The 14518-nt window shown below is 39.8% G+C and overlaps 1 protein-coding gene across 4 annotated transcripts in view; it reads right to left on the bottom strand.

Moving 5' to 3' along the window:
* The window catches only part of ttc3 (tetratricopeptide repeat domain 3), a 46413-nt gene extending 34313 nt beyond the window's left edge, over positions 1-12100 (bottom strand). For 2 of the 4 annotated variants that reach the window (XM_048234058.1, XM_048234073.1), the window contains exons 1-6: positions 12002-12099; positions 5067-5130; positions 4928-4982; positions 1166-1325; positions 982-1063; positions 839-895 (exon numbers count right to left, since the gene is read on the bottom strand). In XM_048234058.1, the coding sequence (XP_048090015.1) occupies positions 839-895; positions 982-1063; positions 1166-1325; positions 4928-4982; positions 5067-5117 (405 nt within the window). In that variant the 5' untranslated portion in view covers positions 5118-5130; positions 12002-12099. Of the gene's footprint in view, positions 1-838; positions 896-981; positions 1064-1165; positions 1326-4927; positions 4983-5066; positions 5131-11924 lie in introns of all 4 variants that reach the window. The other 2 variants (XM_048234077.1, XM_048234067.1) reach the window with 2 other exon arrangements.
* Positions 12101-14518: the final 2418 nt, after the last annotated feature.

Below are 14518 nucleotides of genomic sequence, written 5' to 3'. Positions count from 1 at the left end.
GTACAAGAGTAGCCTACAATTTCTAAATATTGCATTACTACTGCCACAGTGCTTACATTTATGTACAGAAACGTCCTACATGGAGTTATGAAAAATGTTAATGTTAACACCTTGGAGAATGTTAAATGAATTGGAAGTCATTTTCATATTTTTATCATGTTGCCAGGGATGGGCAGTATTTCTAATACATGTATTTAAAAAACATATATTTCAAATACTAAATACTATTTTGTAATTGAAACACTTGAAGCGAACTATCATTAACTTGTTCAGAAAATTGAAATAGTCTGGCGAGGTGGGGCCATAGGTTGGCACATTCCCGGATGGACCTGCTGCGTCTTCATCCATTGTTTCGGCCCATGGTTTCGCCTCTTATCTAAATCTGACCATGGAGTTGACTTTGGCGGAAAGCTGAAGGTGATTGCTGATTGGCTGTCCCAATCAGTGGCGCCTGCACAATCCAATCACGTTTGAGAGGGTTTCCGAGATTTTTCTTTTTTCCTTTTTTTTAGAAGTAGTAATGGGTACTCACGGTTATGGATAGAAATGTAGTGGAGTAAAGAGTACAATGTTTGCCTCTCAAATGTACTTGAGTAAAGTCATGAGTACTCCCCAAAAATGATACTCGAGTAAAGTACAGATCCCTCAAAATTGTACTCAAGTAAATGTACTCCGTTACTGTCCGGCTCTGTCTATCTTAACTATGCTTTGTACACTAAAGCCATTTAGTTTTTCCTCAGTAGCAAGCTGTCTCTATAACCTAAACAAAAATGTCAACATTTATTTTAAAAATCTAAACTACTGATAAAAACAAATAAATAAATATATATATACTTACTGATATTTGAAAACAGGCACTCATTGGTATTAATTGCTTTGTTAGCTTGTCAGACAACTGTGGGGGAAATCAAAAGTAAAAACACTACTTAAAGCACAACAACCTAAAAAAAAAATCATTTTAAAAACACAGGACAACCATACCCATCCTCTCTCCATAGCACTGAGAATGCTTTCCAGAATTTCAATGCGCTCCAGTCTCTGTAGGCTTAAATCACTATTTACACTGACACAAAAAAGAAATGTAATTGTTAATTTATTGCTTTGACAGATTACCTGTGTGTGTGTGTGTGTGTGTTATAATATAGCACTATAATGTAATACTTACTTCGAGTCAAGAAATCCTGCCATGATACCCCATATGGTGGTGCTGTGCTCTTCCTCTTGTCGAAGTAAAATGTGCCACCAGAAAGTAGATATCTTCAACGTATGGCTCACTCTTTTTTTTAAATCACTAGGTAACAGATTCCATGCTGACAGAACTGCATCTAAAAAACACAGACAAAGACTACTTAGAAGAGGGTTTTTAAGAGATATGTGTCAGTGTTGGGAGGTATCAATGAGAGGTATTTTAACACTTACATTTTAACCTCCACTGGTCATGTAAATTCAAGTTATAGCCATAGTGCCTAAAACATTTGATTTATACTATCCAACAGATTGTGGCTACTAAACATATTCTGTAATCGACATGTCAACTTAGTTAACTGCACAAGCTTGCCTTGTGACACATTTAGCTGGGAGAAGGCTTGTAGTTCAATGTTTTTCACTGGTAGCAGAGGCCTAGCAACAGTCATATTCTAAAGATGTACATGTAGCAGATCTAAAGTCCACACTAAGACAACGTTCATGCTGGTTTTATTGGAAGGAAACAAATCTGGTCTCTCAAGCAGTTAATTAACCATCAGGGGCATTATTTTTTATGATTTCCCAAAACCCCATCATCCTCTCATAGGGATTTTTTCATACGAACCAGAATGTGCAAAAATGCTAATAGAATGTGAGAAAGACTATGTGAAGGCATCATAAATGTCAAAATCATAGAAATTGTATACTTAAATTTGTTTTAACTATAGTGAAGTAACACTGAAGATGAGACAAGTGATAGTGAACAATAGGACTGTTAAGCAGAAACAGAGATTTTTTTGTTTATGTATCTGTCACTAAGGTACTTGAGATTTGTTTAGATTTTTGGACCATATTGTGTTTGATCAAGACTCTTTACCTGGACACTACAAGTCGGGAAGTATTACAAGAAGAATAAGTTACTTGGACAGCAGAACAAATATATCAGTTTGGCGTTGTACACTGATGATTTTGAAGTCTGTACCCCTCTGGGAACCCCTAAAAAGCATAAGATGCAGAATATTGGGTAGTTCTCAATTGACTAGGCAAGATCCGATCCAGTCTCACTTCAATTCAGCTAGCTCTCCTAGATAAAAATGTTGATGTCAAGCAACATGGTTATGAAAAGCTTCTTGAGCCATTGATTAAAGATGTAAGGAGTCTAGAACAAGAGTGAATTTGAAGTATTAGATCAATTTGTTAAAGGAACACGACGACTTTTTGGGACTTATTCACCGTATTCCCCAGAGTTAGAGGAGTCGATACATACCCTTCATCTCTGTGCGCGTACTTTTACTCGGTCTGACACATCCACCGCTAAACTAGCACAGGTGCCTCAGCTCCAATAGCCTACACCTTTAATAGTGACAAAGAGAATGCCAACATTTTCCTATTTACATGCTGTGATTTGTATAGTTATAACGTGTATAAATAAAAATGTCAAATGAGACACAGGCATTTTGTAAGCATACATACTTGGAGCCATGTTTTTATTCAGGCAAAGCACTGCTACTTGGGGTTTGAAGCAACACCGGAGCTTTTCAGGTGCTTCCTGCTAATCACTCACCCCAAGTTAGTGCTGGGCGGTATGACCAAAAATGTATATCACGTTTTTTCCCCTCAAAATTCTAATGGTTTCACGGTATATGACGGTATTTTTTTTTCATGCATAATCAGGTGTTCACAGCATTTTCTACCAGTTGAGAGAGGAGTTGCTGCAGATTGACTTTGGATGGTCTATTTTGTCATGAGTTAATATTGTAGAATAATTCCACACTAGTAGTAATGCATGGCCCTAGAAAATGATGCTATTTACAAAGACATGACTCTAATGAAGTGAGGAATCAGAATGCAAAGACAATTGCAGTCAAAATACAGAACTTTTACTGTACAAATTTCACAAACATCTTGTATAAAAACAATACAAAAAGTAGTGCAACTTGCAATAAGTATACTTTTTTGAAAATGATACAATTAGTATAATTTTAGTTAGTGGTAGGCTAACGATAACTTCATGTGGATGTCTGGTTTGCCTGCCATGAGCTTTGGTTCGGTTCACTAGGCAAAACGTTAACAAAAAAGATAGTTTTAGTGCACTGATAACAGTCAGGATCATCTCGAACTAGCCAGCTAGTATTGTTCAGTTAATGTCTAACATGCTTTACTTGCTACCTGGATAATTTCAGCGAATATTCTTAAGGTAAGATGAATGATAGGATCATTAAACGTCACTGTGTTTGGTCGGTTAACTAACGGCATCATCTACTAGCCAGCTAGTTACAGCTGTTGAACAATTTCAGTGGAAACTATAGAATTTTCGTGCCGGTTAACTAACAGAAACAAGAAACAATTTAAGGTATTCTGTGCAACACCCCTAAATAAATCCCTTACCTAAGGAGAAATTAAGTCTTAAGGGTCATACAGACAACAGCATACGATTGGTTTGGCTCTCGCCTTAGGAAGCTGGGCCATAGGCATTCACAGCAGCACTAGGTCAGTGTGATTCAGTGACGAACGAAAGAATGAACAAGAACTGGAAAGGCGAACCAGTTCAGATCGTTCATTTTAAAGACCCGTTCGAACGAACTAGTTCATTCGCGACCGACCCACCTCTATTGTGTGGTCATTATAGTATGTATAGTGCCTATAAAAAGTATTCTCCCCCCTTGGATATTTCCCCTTTTATTTTTTTTTATTAAATTGAATCTTTATTAAAGGAAAATTCCGGTTTTTAGCACTTTAAGGCCCTTTTCTGGTTTGTTTTGGATGAACTAGAGTGGTGGACACCGAAATTTTGACGATTGGTCCTGTCTCGACTTTTCTGACTCGTTTTGAATCGCCTTTTCACTTCTCAGGGTGGCTGGCAATGGGCATACTGTAGTAGGCTACTCAAACATGTCCTAAAACAACCCTTAACGTTCGTTTTCAAAACTGTGCAACTCACCAAGTGGTTAGTGGAGTTCGTTGACTATTAAAAGCAAATATATCGGGCGAATGTATGATTCAGATTTGAACCTGAAGCATAGACCGTGGCGCAGTAATATCAACGCAGCAATGACAGAAATCAATGGGATTTTACAAAATGCCAAATAAAAGACGACAGAAACTGTATTTCGCTCGCTACTTGTTTTGGAACATCAACGAACACCACTAACCACTTTCGGTGAGTTGCACAGTTTTGAAAACTAACGTTAAGGGTTGTTTTAGGACATGTTTGAGTAGCCTACTACAGTATGCCCATTGCCAGCCACCCTGAGAAGTGAAAAGGCGATTCAAAACGAGTCAGAAAAGTCGAGACAGGACCAATCGTCAAAATTTCGGTGTTCACCACTCTAGTTCATCCAAAACAAACCAGAAAAGAGCCTTAAAGTGCTAAAAACCGTAATTTTCCTTTAATTAAATTTGGCCTTTTTTTTAAATAATGTACAAATAATCCCCTTTAAAGTCAACGTGAAAGCAAATTTCTACAAAGCAATGTTAAATAATTACAAATGTATAATGCAAAATAAGTGATTCCATTCACCCCCCTTAAAGTGACTAAGCTTAACCTAAATCAACAGCGGTCCAGTCAATTGGTGCTAATAGAGTGCAGTGAATATAGTTAATTAATATGAAGACACCTGCGTCTGGAAACAGTCACTGGCCAATCAGCATTCCTGGCTATAATTCCACCATGAAGGCAATGTTGCCTTGATAATTTGAGTTTTCTCAACACTTTCTTTAGCTCACTGTACACAATTCTTACCATAGGGATATATACCGTTCATGACCTCTTCCTCATCTTCCACCTCCTCAGAATCCTGGGGATAAAACCAAAAAGCATACTGAAACATTCTTAAGACACAATTATTGAACTAGTTTACATATACATAATAAAAACTCACAGATCCGACATCATCAAGACATCCATCTGTCTCATCACAATTCGATTCCATCTTCGTGTGATACCTGCCAACATAATTGTGAAAATGAACAGTGAAATCTTTGTTGAAATGAAGTGTCAACCAGGCTTGGAATTTCATACTTTTAGGGGCAAGGCCACTTGGCCTTTAGTTGGGCATATTTGGCGTGGGGCTAAAAAGGCCACACGTCAAGGCACCCATGTCAAAGTTAACTATACAGTAGGCTACATAAAAATGATCAAAGTTGTATTAACCTATTCACAGCAGTAGACCTACATCACTCTATGAAACATTACAGAAACATGACATATTACATAGAACTGTAAATCATCTGATTTTAATAGTATAAGTATAAGTATATATACACTCTTTTGATCCCGTGAGAGAAATTTGGTCTCTGCATTTATCCCAATCCGTGAATTAGTGAAACACACTCAGCACACAGTGTACACACAATGAGGTGAAGCACACACTAATCCCGGTGCAGTGAGCTGCCTGCAACAACAGCGGCGCTCGGGGAGCAGTGAGGGATTAGGTGCCTTGCTCAAGGGCACTTCAGCTGCTTCCTACTGGTCGAGGTTCGAACCGGCAACCCTCCGGTTCCAAGTCCGAAGCGCTAACCAGTAGGCCACGGCTGCCCGTGCCAATATTTAGATATCTAGGCTATATTTAACATTTATTTTCTATTTGACAGCTCAGCTTTAAAGAAGCCCTATGCAACCATTTTAGCAAAAATGACCTTAATTATGCAGCTTGAGAGTCGTTCTGATGGTTCTACAACACTTTTTGGGTCGTTTGGTGGGTGCTTCGTCTCCCCCTAATGCTTCTCCGCATATGCAATATCTGGTCACGGTCCGAACACATCCGGATGTGACTCAGCGGAAGTATCCAATCGCTCCTCGAAAATGTAGTCAGATTGTAGTTTCTAAGAAGACTGCAAAACGGACTCCGACTTGGCTTTGTTGCTGTTGAAATTGTAAGTAGCCTACCCTTGGGTGAACTTCGTTTTTGTAATGTGGTTTGATAGTCTCTTGAACAATGTGTTTGCTCTACTGTTTTATTGTGAGCCCTGTATGTGTTTAGCTTGGTTTCTTGATGGCTAGCTCGCTAGCTAGTGGGGGTTTAGCGTAGCAGTCACTTGCTACCGAAGCTGCAGGGGGAGCTGTCATGAAAAATGCGAGCCCAATTCAGGCAAAAACCCAGAAACAGCGAAGGAATAACCTGACCTGCATAGGGCTTCTTTAAGAAACTCAAATAGCCTGCATGCTTAGCATTTTGTGATCATTAAGGCTACTTTGACAAACTCTTAGTCAGTTGTATATCCTCCGATTTTAATATTTACAGACATCCAGGCAATATGTAACATTTATTTTGTATTTGGGCTGAGAAATCATTAAATCATGTATTGAACAATTTAAACACATTGTGAAACTTAAAACTCAAAGTTGGAGACATGTATGTCGAAATTTGCTGCAAATTCAACCAGATTACTCTGGAACAGCTAACTATACAGGGGAATGCTTTACACCTTTGTTTTCGGTAAGGTCTGTTTATTCTGATATATGGTTTGTTATGTGTTGAGTGAAGAGTCTGTGAATTATTCCACTGAGATGAATGGGTAGGGAGATGGGCGCAGAACTGTATGTAGAATAATATGATTAAATGACTAAATTTTATTATGACCGCCGCCAAGAGCAAAAGCGGTCATATAGGTTTAGTCAGATTTTTTTTTTTTTTTTTTTTTGCCCAAATTTCCGTCAATGATTCCCTGGACACTGAAAGACCGGGGTACACGAAACTTGGTGGACATGTAACCCCACATGGATAGCATGGAACCATCGTTTTTCGTTTTTGATCTGTAGCCCCCGCTGAATTGGACCCCGAAGGGAGGGTAGGGCAGACACAGTTTTCTGTGAATATCTCGAAAACCGTGGGGTTTAGGAGGACCATTTTTTTTTTTGTATGTTGATCTCAAGGGGCCATGTCAACCCATTCCATAACCACTCATTTCATGTATAAGCCCACCTAGTTAAACACAAAAAAAGTAAAAATGAGGTGGTGTAATTGAAGGTATCTGTGACCTAACATAGTCAAAACTGCACGAAATTGGAAGTGTAGGATCATTATGACACCCTCTGTATGCACGCCAAGTTTTGTGGAATTCCGTTCATGGGGGGCCACACAATAAATTCATTTATGTTACTATACACCAACTGGCCTGTAGGTGGCGGGAGACAGTTTTCTGTGAATATCTCGAGAACCGTAGGGCCTAGGAGGTCCACCTTTTTTTTGTATGTTGGTCTTAAGGGGCATGTCAACCCATCCCATTACCACTTATTTCATGTATAAGCTACCTAGTTAAAAATTAAAAAGCAAAAATTAGGTGTTTTCATCTCAATATCTCTGGCTGACAAGGTCAAAACTGCACGAAATTAAAAGTGTAGGATCATTATGACACCCTCTGAATGCATGCCAAGTTTTGTGTACTTTCGTTCATGGGGGCCTTACAATAAAATAATTTATGTGTACATTTAGTGACGCATACACCAACAAGGATTCCCGGACACTGAAAGACCGGGGTACACAAAACTTGGTGAGCATGTACCCCCACATGGATAGCATGGAACCGTCATTTTTTCGTTTTCATCTGCAGCCCCCCGCTGGACTGGATCCCCAAAAGGAGGGTAGGGCAGACACAGTTCTCTGTGAATCTTTTATGGTATGTTGGTCTCAAGGGCCCACATCAACCTGGCTCATAATCACTCATTTGTGATTTGCCCCGGTAAAAAATGAAAATCAGTAGGATTAAAAGAAAGCCAAAATAAATATTCATCATCATCATCATGGCTGCATTTTCAGTATTGGCGAGAAGTAGTCGTTTGTCCACTAGATGGCGATCGTTGCAGTGAGGCGTAATTTTGTTGGAAGTTAAAAGTGGGTTGGAAAAACAATGGACGCTTCATACAAGGACTGTAATTTACCGCAGCGAACATCTAATAAGGATAGGGCGATGTTCACATGAAGTGTAATTCCCATTTCTTCTTGAAGCGAAATAAATCTGAGGATGTTTATCGGACATGCTTGGTTTTACTGCAGGAGATGCGTTAATCTTGTAATATCAATAAGGACCTAGGTAATGTTACCGTTAAGCGTTGGTTGAGTGATGGAGGCATTTGATTTATTGCATTTGTAGAAAACTATAAATGCGGTTATACCAAGCAAATGTATAGCAGCACTGTTTGTATCTTTCGACTGTCATTTATTGCACGTGCTACAAAATCATTCTGTGCAATGGAAGATTTACCAACGTTACACCGGTCCGATACAGTTTTGCCTATACATGCGTGAGACTGAGGCGCCTGTTTATTTTGTTTTAAGTGCGTGCAGGGTGTGAGAGGGGAATCGATGTGCTTTGATTACAGCTTGGTAGTTGTAGTCTGTGAAATTAAAAAAGCACGTGTGTGTGAAGTATCCAAACAATGACACCTTCATTTCATTATGGCTGCTTTAGCAAAACACCTTAAGCTACTGTGTAGTGGGTCCCATTTAGAAGTGGCTACTTCATTCGCGCTTTCCTTGACTCATGGAGCTGCGTGAATGTTATTACAACTTTTCACCACGATATGACAGTTTAAGTCCGGCTTGATACTGTAAGGCGTAAGCCATTGGTTTCAAAGGAGATTTTATTTGTGTCGCCAGCATAGCCTATTGACAATTTATGTTGTCAATAGGCCTACCTTATAATCCTACCTGTAGCTTAGGGAAGCTAACAACTTTCTATTAGGATCTAGTTTGTTAGTTACCGTTTTGTCATAACTCCCTGATGCATTTTTGCATTTAGAATAGCCAGAGCGTTTATATCTCAATCGGAAAATTAAACAATATCGGTGCCTATGGACTATGCTGGGTGAACCCAGCCTGATCTGCCCGCTATTTATTTTTTGATTTCTTAAAAGATTGAGCTTGGTCTGATGAAAGCCAGACTAGCCATGGACCTCAGTTAAACAATGCAAGGGAACATGAATCAGCCTATATTTGCACTAACAATAACGGACAAAAGCTCTTCAACTTTGGCCCGTTAAAATGTGTATGAACAGTCTAGCGGCGCATTTCATCAAGGCCCATTTGGACATGTCAGTTATTTGCACCACTGGTTAGATGTAAAACAGCATTTCGTTTCAGACTAGGCTACTGTTACTTAATTTGTGCATTAACAATAACGTTTCAGACTACTGTTACTTAATTTGTGCATTGACAATAAAGTATTACATGAACTAAAGATGACTAAAATCTTATGTAGAAGAAGAAACATTCACAAAAAATCCATCCATCCAAAATGACCTTTGTTTTTGATAGCTGTTGAAAACGGACATGGAACTGACAGAGATGTTTTTGTTTATAAATACATAAAAATAAATAAATAAATAACATTATGCTGATACCTTTTGCTTTTCCCAAATACAATGTAGCCTACAGGTGTAAGTGACCTTTCATCAATCCAGTTGCAATGGATGAACTGTGATGAACTGCCCTACTTGTGATTGTTTAGAGATTTTAAAGGTTTTATAACAATTCTACATCTTCTTTGGCTATTCTACAATCTATTCACCTTTTCAGCACCAGTAGGGTACTTTCTGTGCAGCCGCACACACACACTCAGGCATGCCAAACAAGCATACACAAAAGTTTCAAGAGTGGGGGATGGAGTAAAATATGGAGACAAATTGAAGTGTGATTTATTTTCGCGGAACGGATGTACAGGACTGAGCGGCGGTCATATTTTGTACCGCTATGCGGTACATCTAGTTTTCTCACAAACCATTTACCACAACAACTAGCGGCTAACATTGTTTAAAAGCTGAGAAAAAGCTCTTTCATGTGATGTGATACATGTGATGTCTGTCATATCTGTGGTAAGTAGCTGTGGTAAGCAGCTGCGCTGTAACTTTAAAAAATTAATTTGCGCTGTGAATTCTAAGATTATTTTGATAGGCCATAGGCTGCCGTGAAATTCCAATCCTGGTGTCAACACTGGTGTTTTTCAGGGTCTCCCTTATTGTATATTTGGCAGACACGTGACTTTGTCATGTGACGGCGCCATGCTGGACGGCAAAAAGATAGTAAACATATGGCAAATTACATTATGATTAAGTGAACACCATGGCAGCCTACATTGCTGCAGGTCACTTCAACCACTCAGACTGTTTGGTCTAAATTCCATCAAAATAGATCATGCCCCACTAGAGGAGACAAGACTTTGGACCATGCCTACACTAACATCGCTTAGGCATACAAAGCCGTTCCCCTGCCCCACCTAGGACACTCTGATCACCAGTCATTGTTTCTACTGCCCAAGTACTCAGCACTCATCAAACGTGCGAAACCCAAAGTGAGGACAGTCAAAATTTGGCCAGAGGGAGCTGACTCTGCACTTTCAGCAGCATATTGTAAACACTGAAACTGGATAGTGTTTACCACTCAGGCCACCCCTGACTCCACACGAACATTGACTCATACGCCTCCTCTGTTCTGGACTGTATCAACTCCAACATCAAGTGTCACCACCCTCAAACAGATTCCCACTTTCCCTCCCACTTTCCCACAAGCTAAGGATCGAGGATCACTTCAAGAACAACTCTGACCCCTGCTTCATGTAGCAAGGCATCCAGGCCATCACAGACTACAAAACTACTAACTCCACCCCCTACCACGACACCTCTTTGGCTGATGAGCTGAACCACTTCTATGGCCGCTTTGACAAGGTGGTGGCCATCAAGGCTCTGACGTCTGCAGAACACCAGCCCCTTACACTCTCCCTCATCGATGTGTGCACGTAAGGCTGCTGGTCCTGATGGAATCTCCGGACGCATCCTCAGGGCCTGTGCTGTGCAGCTAACTGAGGTTTGGACTGACATATTTAGCCCAGGCAGCTCTCCCCGCATGCTTTAAAACCACCTCCATCGTGCCGGTGCCAAAACACTCCACTGCCCAACTCAAGACCTGCATACCACTCACACTGGACCCCTTCCAATTCGCCCACCGTCAGAACAGGAGCACGAAGGATGCCATCTAGGGGTGGGCGATATGGACAAAAAATAATATATAATATTATATATATAATATATATGTTTTTTTGTGATTTTTCGACATGCTGGTCGAAGCTAGCTAACTGCCCTCCACTGCTAGTGAACAGCAGTGATTGGTTGTTGACCTGTCAATCTCCCTTCAGTGCCACTGCCTACACAGCCCCGAGCTTCAGGAAAACCCACCGGCAGTTTTGTTGCCCGTACGAGTTAACGGGGCCCTTGGGAAGGCCTAAACCTGTATTCAGATTTTTCCAAAGGGGAAATTTACTTCCGGAACCTGAGGAATTGCGGAGGTGGGCGATCGCTTTTCAGTTGAATTTCTTCTTTGTAGCTATCCATCGAAGCTGGATAGTTGGTGTTTTCCAACTACAGTGATTAGACCCTTATAAATCCTTCTTTGTCAAAGCCAAAGATTCCGTTTTATCGTTAACCACCACACCTCCTTCATTAACTTTGATGACGTGGGAAGTTAACATTAGCTAGCAAGACACATGCATCAGCCATGTTGATGAACTACGTTGTTTAATCGGTGACTATCAAATATCCAATGTGCTTCACTGTTAACTAACTTTAACGTTACAGTCGGGTGTAGTGACATTCAACTAGACACTGGTTAGCCACGTGTTGAATTTGTTTAACGTTTTTAGTTTTTCAGAATTGAGGCATTAGAACATTAGCTAACTTTTGTTCCATCAACAACGATTGAAAACCTGACGCATTGGATAAGGAGGCAGTAGAAGCTAATCACACTCACGTATTTAAGACAGCCAGCTCACCTACGTGTAAAGCATAAAGTATCGATAAAGATATCTACAAATTAGATAAACATACAAACTATGAGCTCCTCCTTTCCTTCTTCGTATACTTCATCCGTTGATGAGTTTGGGTTACAAACTTTCTTTTGCTTTACCGCCACCACCTGCAACGGAGTGAAGACCGTCGAGGAAAGTAATAGACCATCCCCTGGTGGTAGCGTCTTCATTAAAAGAGAATCACATTCCTATTAGCTCGTTGCATTACTTCTAGGCCTATACTCTTCCATTCTAAACAGTCTAGCAAAAATAGTTAGCAAAGTGCCTGAAAAGATTGCCTGAACCTAGTCATCAAAGATTTGCCTTATCCATTTAAACCAAAGAGTTTAGATGTGACACGTATCACACTTCTCTCTCTCTCTCTCTCTATACACACACGCACACATATTGTACAAATCTAGACATACCACACAACATACATACATACATACACATACATACATACATACATACATACACAGACATGCATAGCTATAAATACAGATTAGATCATGCCCAGCCAGACTGGGCTCAGACAAAACATGTACGGGCTCGGGTAGGGTTGGGCTGGATTATTTTTGGGCCCGATCTAAGCTCTAATACAGACACTAGGCTACACACACTGGCATACATTGAAATGGCACACATAAAAATACAGATACAGATAAAAATACAATACATACTGCATAGTGGTAATATGACTGCTGCATAAATAATAGTACTGGGGTCCGTTTCCCAAAACCATAGTTGATAACTAAGTTAGCAACTTTGTTGGTTGCGATGCAATTTCCCATTGCCAACCAACTAAGTTGCTAACAGGTTAGCAACTGGTTTTGGGAAGCACACCCCATGTGCAATACTAGTGCATTGCAGATATAGATATTCATTTGGGTGTCCCCAAAGTCTGTTGTTGCAGACTTGTCTTAGTGAGGCAGAACAGTCCTTCAGTTTACTCACTGGTACAATGTACAAAATGACATGGACACAATATTGTCAAATATATACACAATATTGTCATATGGACGCAATATTGGCATGTCAAATTACTCAGTTTTGCCTGTTTGATCGGCTATATTTAAAGTATTATGACATGGTGATGAGGTGTGAGATTAATATCATTGGCCTTATATTTAGGATGCTCACTTCTGAAAATATAAATGCCTGCACCCATTTTTAAAACAACAACACATTGCATTTATATAGTGCTTCACAGTGGACCTCACTAACCACCACCACCTGGGTGATGTAAGGAGTGAGATAATGAATTAATCAATTTCACTGAGTAATGAGCCTGGGTGAACCCAGACGAACCTGTTAGCAAATTTGAGTTTACTCTGTAGGTCAGTCTGGAAATGATCCTGCTGACGCCTGCTTGCGAATCACCAAAAACTCAAATAACAATTGCGTGCATTCAACACATGGTTGTGCTGATGGTGACAGGGTTAAACAGATATGCACGTACATTTTCTTTGAAATTGAGTACTCTGCATTTAAAACCTATGTTTACAAGAAAAATGTGTTTGCTCCACTTCTGAAACAATTAAGTAAGAGTTTAATGCATCAATTTAAGTTTAATTTTACGGCTGGATACGCCCCTGGAAGTCGTACAAAACAGGTGTCAACAGGTACCCTGGAAATCCAGAGTTCTTGCAAGAGCACAATTGAATTGTCTCTGCGAGACACTCTGGAAATGAGCAATGATGCACGTTACTTTTCCCCCTTGAATCCCGGGGAACCAACTAAACTGATGAAGTCAGTGCTGCAACATTGGAGGACAGTAAATATTGGTCGTAGTGTTATCCGATTGCGTCGAAGTCTGAAATCATTTAGAGTAAACATGTCTAGTGTTATCCAATTGAGTGCAGTGAGATTTTTGAATCCATGCTTGTTGCCGCCCCTCGAGTTGGGCCATTACATTGTTCATGGCCAGACCCTTAATCTTTCTAGATTACCAGGGGTCTGGATTTTCCAGGCTAGTCAACAGGATCCTTTTCAGGTGACCTGCAAAGCAAATTCAAATTGCAAACAAGTTTGTCTGGGTTCACCACTAGTTGTACAGGGAACGCTGTTGTTTCTATTTGTAGTTTTAATTAGGTAGGTATGTATTGCCAGATTTGTAATGGGAGTGAATTTCCTCTCTTTTTAGAGGCCACCGTGATTGCAGAGCATGATCGTGACATCAAGTTGGGTAACTCAGGGCACAAGACAACATTTAACACGTTTTTATTTGTTTAGACTAACCCTTTATTTTAGCAAACACAAGGTCTGTCTTAAGCACCACTGCACATTTATTAGGTCTTTATTGAGCAGTGTCTTATTACTCAATAGGTCATTTATTCTTGGTAAATCCTTAAGCAATTGGTCCTGATTTAAGGTTATAGATACAGGTAGGCTTATGGATCAAAATAGAGAGTTTATATCTATGTATATACTCCTAATTCACTGTCTGAATATGTGACTTATAGTGACAGAATAATAACAAGGCAATGACTTAAGGCAAAGACTATAAATGTTTAATAATGTTGTAATAATTCTCTAAAACTTATTGAGTAAGAAT

This window comes from Alosa alosa, chromosome 2 (assembly GCF_017589495.1).
Source record: "Alosa alosa isolate M-15738 ecotype Scorff River chromosome 2, AALO_Geno_1.1, whole genome shotgun sequence".
Lineage (NCBI taxonomy): Eukaryota > Metazoa > Chordata > Actinopteri > Clupeiformes > Clupeidae > Alosa > Alosa alosa.
The sequence above is the reverse complement of the archived record's forward strand: the minus strand, read 5'-3'. Positions and strand labels throughout refer to the sequence as shown.